The sequence below is a fragment of the Bactrocera tryoni genome, chromosome 2 (genome assembly GCF_016617805.1).
Source record: "Bactrocera tryoni isolate S06 chromosome 2, CSIRO_BtryS06_freeze2, whole genome shotgun sequence".
Taxonomy (NCBI): domain Eukaryota; kingdom Metazoa; phylum Arthropoda; class Insecta; order Diptera; family Tephritidae; genus Bactrocera; species Bactrocera tryoni.
Window position 1 is genome coordinate 48,296,632 of NC_052500.1, and position 6,647 is coordinate 48,303,278.

The window sequence follows — 6,647 nt, forward strand, 5'->3', positions numbered from 1 at the left end:
TAGTAACAAGTGCCGCACGCATCTCCGTTGTCACGGTCAACCAATGGCCGAAATGGCCGCCGATTGTCACCGCTTCCCTTGCCGCTGTAACAGCTTCGCCTACAAACTAGCGTAAATATGTATGTTTTTGTATTAGCTTGCATACATATCGACGCTGAGTTTTGCGAGCCACGGAAAAATATTTTAGAATTGACAAATATTGTAAATCGACAACAGCTATGTTGCCACTTTTCTCACTTCTTTCTTAGAACAAACACCAGAAAGATGTTCAATTTGTGATTTTTTGCTTTTGCCATCGTCGCGAAAAGATGTTGCAGGCAAAGGCATGTTCGGGGAGATGTTACGGCGTCTGTTTTTATGAATGATGCGAGGTCACTTGTGGAATATGCGCCTGCGTTTACGAATGAAATCGTATTTGCTGTAAAATTTACTACATTTGGGCTTCGCCAATTCGGCTGCCATATTGACTTGCCATGCTTATGGTATTTAGGCAATTGTTGTTTTTGTAGAACAATGTTTCAATTTTTTGTTGGTGACATATTCACATGTGTACGCATATGTATTTTGGTATGCTTGTGCATTATTTGTTCGGAAGTGTATACAAATATATGTACATATAAGTATATATGAATGTATGAACATGCATATATTGATAAGTGATAAAATCATGATTTGAATTTCTGAACGCGCACATGCGTATTCATACATTCATATGAGCAGATAATAGGGGTATTCGCTTGCTCTTGCAAGATTGCAGATTGCAAAAATACTATACCGAAATATACAAGGGCACGAGAGCACTCATTGCACAATCTAGTGATATATGAACGGCTGATTCGGTCAGTTTATTGTGAATGACTTATTATGTGAATTGGCGCACCTTCTGTTTACATTTTTAACAAAAAAAGCTGTAACAAATCTTTATAATTTAAATAGAAATTATAAAATCTATTTAAAACTTACCTTCCTCAACAATTTAACGACGTAATATGTCTTTATGTAAAATGACAGCTAAAACAGGGTTGCAATTATATTTTTGCGTGACATTGAACGCAAATATACATGGGTTTTAGTCTGACATATTTAACAGCCATTGCAAAAAATTTTTTGCGTTTGTTTGTTGTTGCGACAGTGCACCAAGAGGAAATATATGCAATTCTTGCACCGTGCAAGGGTTTTGCAAGAGCAAGCGAATACCCCTATTGAAACATTTTCAGCTGTTCACTAACACTGTTACATTTACAGAATAAGTAAGTAAGATAGAGAAAAATTATCGACATTCTAAACATATTGTATTATTAACTTGCTAGAATAGGAGAAACGAATGCCCAATTTTTCAAGAAGAAGAAAACGAAAAGCGCAGTTTATTTTGGATTTTAAGGAGGTAAGTTCGTTATTTCATAATTTGATATTTTATAATAAATTTCTTATACATATCTATGTATATGTTATTAATTTCTTTTATATAGAGTAAACGAAAAAGCTTAACAAGGCGAAAAAGGTAATAATTGTGAATTGAATGTCGTGTGTGTAATTAAAATTTTTTATAATACAGAAATCATTTGGAGCATTTGGATGCGTATAACAAAGACGCACCATTCAATTAGCCGCATCACCGGTGACTTAGAGGACGAGCATTACGTGGAGCTCGCTATTAGTTTAAGTAAATATTTGATTATTTTGATTATATTATTAAATAAAGCGAAATAATAAAAAAAAATGAATTTTATTTAAAAGAATTGAATTTGCTAGAAGTAACAAATGGGTAACAAATAATCTTGTTACTGCTTATTCCTACTAACATGTTTATATGTTATAGGTAACAAACTGATAACCAAAATAATAACACTAACAGATATTCGGGTAACAAATACGTTTTGTTATCCATAACACATAGGTAAGCAATGCGCTAACAACAGAATTTGTTACGCGTAACATACTGTGAAGAGGTTTGCTAACAAATGTATGTATTCTGTTAGAACAAGGCAGCATGCGATATTTGCCATTGGTTAGAGCGAGATAACCACTGAACATTAAATAGTTATGTGTCACTCTCTGACCAAAAGTAACAAATATTTTAACGAATGCCAAGTGAACAATAACAATCCGCTTACAAATTTGGTAAATTCAGCTAAATCCACGAAATTCTTGTGCATTACAAACTTGCATTAACATGGGTCAAATGCGCAAGTAAATGTAAATTAAGCCCGCTAATGCATAATAGCGATGCCGCCTGTCAGGGCTATTACAGAAGTAAAAAGTTATAATGACCTATTTTATATTAGTAGATTATAAATAGTAACGAATTTTTCCCACTTTGTTTTCTCATTTAAGTAATTATATTTAAAATACGATATTTGTGGTTAATTTTGATTATGCTTTATTAATTTCTATATTTTTCGACGTTATTATAGTTCCTTTGATTAAAAGCTTTTTACTGTTTTATCGCAAAAGAAAAATATTTTAATCTGGCATTATGTTTTGTATTTAATGTCCCAGCTGGGATATTTGTGTGGTTTGTGTATTTGCTAATAACAGCTGATTGTCAATCGTTGTAGAAGAAACGTCCGAAAATAGTTGACAAACAATTTGTGGTGTTTACAAAAATATAATATTATTTATTGTATTAATATGTCGAAAGTGATAGAGATTTCTGATTCCGAAGAGGAGTCAGAAAGAATTGAAAGTGATCCTCTAGGGAACGCCAGCTCTATTTTGACTACGCCAAACAATGTTTGCAATACCAAAGATTCGTATTTGCAGGAAGTTTTGCCACGGGAAACTATACCTTCTTGCAGTAACTCTCCTCCTCCTTTAGTAATTTCGGACGTTTCGTCCTTAAATATCTTACAGGGTCCAACGACAGCAACTATACAAAGTAACCCGTCTGCAAGTACTAGTGCCGCCAGTACTACAGCCGCAGCTAGCACTTTAAATGCAGCTCTTCCACTACAAACTAAACGCAGTCGTCGCAAAAGTATCCATCATCCTCTGTGTGCAAGCCCGGAAATACAATTTGAGACAATATCTCTGGATGATGAGGAAGATAAGGCGCCATCGAAGACCAAAAACAAAACAAATGCTATCAGCGATAGTATACAACAGAATAAGGCGCCAAAATTACAGAAAATTGCACCGAAAATACTTAATACTAAGCCACAAGCAGATAAAAATAAGGACGATTTACCTGATGTTTGTGCCGAGTTTCTTGCGTCAGATGAAACTAAAGCATTACTACAACAAATAGCAGAAGATCGTGTTCGCATAAATTTTCTACTGGCATCATATAATATGCCAGAAATACAATTTGCCTTGCATACAAAGCCGGATGTTTTGCAATTTCAATTAGAGGAGCGAATAAAACATAGAAAAAGACGGTCACTTGAATCTTCAAAGCAAATGAAAAAACGACGAAGTTTGTTACAAACTAACACACGCACGGACACTTAAACGAACCTGATGTTTTTAATATTCATAAATATTTTGATACGTAATTATGTAGAGGTCTTCATATTGCATATATTGTTTTAAGATTGTATTTAAGTATGCAAGAATATTAAGTTAATTAATAATAAGTAAGCAAAACTGATATAGTGGAAGAAGAAATTTTACAATAATGGAAGCTGCTGGCAAATATTATGTTAATGATTGTAATTAAAAATAAAGAACAAATTGTAAGTATAACTAATGTCAGTTATTATTGTTTTGATGATTGTTGATGAGTTTTGAACGTTATAAGGAAGATCTAATTGGTTGTGATTAGCTCTTTATAAATACAGCTAATATTGTGATGTTGCTCAGAAGAGTGTTTCCAAACTAAACTAAACATTCGACTCAATTTCAAAATTTATTAAACCAATATATACCAATAACAATACATTCATACTTCTTCTTCTTAATTGACGTAGACACCGCTTACGCGATTATAGCCGAGTTAACAACAGGTATTAATATGCCAATTGGATATTCCAAGCGAAGCCAGGTTCTTCTCCACTTGGTCCTTCCAACCGAGTGGAGGTCTTCCTCTTCCTCTGCTCCCCCGGCAGGTACTGCGTGGAATACTTTCATCGTTCCATCGAATGCGATATTCGTCGTGGCCAACCCGCAAAGGACCATAAATCATTCGCAGAACCTTTCTCTAGAAAACTCTTAACGTCGACTCATCGGTTGCTGTCATCGTCCAAGCCTCTGCACCATATAGCATGACGGGAATTATGAGCGACCTATAGAGTTTGGCTTTTATTCGTCGAGAGACGACTTTACTTTTCAGTTGCCTACTCAGTCCGAAGTAGCACCTGTTGGCAAGAGCAAACCTGCGTTGGATTTTCAGGCTGAAATTGTTGGTGGTGTTAATACTGGTTCCTAAATAGACGAAATTATCTGCAACTTCAAAGGTATGACTGTCAACAGTGACGTGAGAGCCAAGTCGCGAGTGCGACGACTGTTTGTTTGATGGCAGGAGATATTTCGTCTTGCCCTCGTTCACTGCCAGACCCATTTTCTGTGCTTCCTTGTCCAGTCTGGAGAAAGCAGAACTAACGGCGCGGATGTTGAGGCCGATGATATCAATATCATCGGCATGCGCCAGCAGATGTACACTCTTATAGAAGATGGTACCTTCTCTATTTAGTTCTGCAGTTCGAACTATTTTCTCCAGCAGCAGGTTGAAGAAGTCGCACGATAGGGAGTCGCCTTGTCTGAAACCTCGTTTGGTATCGAACGGCTCGGAGAGGTCCTTCCCGATCCTGACGGAGCTTTTCGTGTTGCTCAACGTCAGTTTACACAGCCGTATTAGTTTTGCAGGGATACCAAATTCAGACATCGCGGCATAGAGGCAGTTCCTTTTCGTTCTGTCGAAAGCAGCTTTGAAATCGACGAAGAGGTGGTGTGTGTCGATTCTCCTTTCACGGGTCTTTTCCAAGATTTGGCGCATGGTGAATATCTGGTCGGTTGTTGATTTTCCAGGTCTAAAGCCACACTGATAAGGTCCAATCAGTTTGTTGACGGTGGGCTTTAATCTTTCACTCAATACGCTCGATAGAACCTTATATGCGATGTTGAGGAGGCTTATCCCACGGTAGTTGGCGCAGATTGTGGGGTCTCCTTTTTTATGGATTGGGCAGAGCACACTTAAATTCCTATCGTGGGCATGCTTTCGTCCATATTTTACAAAGAAACTGATGCATGCTCCCTATTAGTTCTTCGCCGCCGTGTTTGAATAGCTCGGCCGGTAATCCATCGGCTCCCGCCGCTTTTCTGTTCTTCAGGCGGGTAATTGCTATTCGAACTTCTTCATGGTCGGGCAATGGAACGTCTGCTCCATTGTCATCGATTGGGGAATCGGGTTCTCCTTCTCATGGTGTTGTGCGTTCACTGCCATTCAGCAGGCTGGAGAAGTGTTCCCTCCATAATTTAAGTATGCTCTGGGCATCAGTGACTAGATCACCTTTGGGGGTTCTGCAAGAGTATGCTCCGGTTTTGAAACCTTCTGTAAGCCGCCGCATTTTTTCGTAGAATTTTCGAGCATTACCCCTGTCGGCCAGCTTATCAAGCTCTTCTGCGAGAGTATGCATTTCGGCCTCTTTCTTTTTCTGTCTGCAAATGCGTCTCGCTACCCTCTTCAACTCTCGGTATCTATCCCATCCCGCACGTGTTGTGGTCGATCGTAACGTTGCGAGGTAGGCAGCCTGTTTTCTCTCCGCTGCGACACGGCACTTTTCGTCGTACCAGCTGTTCTTTTGCATTTTCCGAAAACCAATGGTTTCAGTTGCAGCTGTACATAAGGAGTCTGAAATGCCGTCCCATAGTTCCCTTATACCGAGTTGTTGACGAGTGCTCTCAGAGAGCAGGAGTACAAGCCGAGTAGAAAATCGTTCGGCTGTCTGTTGTGATTGCAGCTTCTCGACGTCGTACCTTCCATCCTTTGTTGACGTGTGTTTTTTTGTGCACAGAGGCGGGTGTGAATCTTGGCTGCAACAAGATAGTGGTCCGAGTCAATGTTAGGACCTCGGAGCGTACGCACGTCTAAAGCACTGGAGACGTGTCTTCCGTCTATCACAACATGATCGATCTGGTTGGTGGTTTTTCGATCCGGAGACAGCCAGGTAGCTTGATGTATTTTCTTGTGCTGGAATCTAGTACTACAGATAACCATATTTCGGGCCCCGGCGAAGTCTATCAGCCTCAACCCATTTGGGAATGTTTCGTCGTGGAGGCTGAATTTACCGACCGTAGTGCCAAAGATACCTTCTTTGCCCACCCTGGCGTTAAAGTCGCCAAGCACGATTTTGACATCGTGGTGGGGGCAGCTCTCATAAGTGAGCTCCAAGCGCCTATAGAAGGCATCTTTGGTCACATCGTCCTTCTCTTCCGTTGGGGCGTGGGCGCAAATCAGCGATATGTTGAAAAACTTCGCTTTGATGCGGATTGTGGCTAGACGTTCATTCACCGCAGTGAATGATAGTACTCGGCGACGGAGTCTCTCTCCCGCCACGAATCCCACACCAAACTTGCACTCCTTTATATGGCCACTATAGTAAATGCCACAAGGACCTACTCGTCTCTGTCCTTGTCCCGTTCATCGCATTTCTTCGTCGGCGGTGATGTCAGCCTTTATTTTCACGAGGACATCATCCAGCTGTGCAGCG

The 6,647-nt window shown here is 39.6% G+C and overlaps 1 protein-coding gene across 1 annotated transcript; it reads left to right on the plus strand.

Annotated features, from left to right (window-relative positions):
* The first annotated feature begins 2,564 nt into the window (after window positions 1–2,564).
* Window positions 2,565–3,684, plus strand: LOC120768091. The gene has a single exon (XM_040094629.1). The coding sequence runs from the start codon at window positions 2,632–2,634 to the stop codon at window positions 3,448–3,450; it is 819 nt and encodes a 272-aa protein (XP_039950563.1). The 5' UTR covers window positions 2,565–2,631; the 3' UTR covers window positions 3,451–3,684.
* The last annotated feature ends 2,963 nt before the right edge of the window (window positions 3,685–6,647 follow it).

Coding starts and splice junctions, on each gene's coding strand:
- LOC120768091 (XM_040094629.1), top strand. CDS start 2,632: ATGTCGAAAGTGATAGAGATTTCTGATTCCGAAGAGGAGTCAGAAAGA.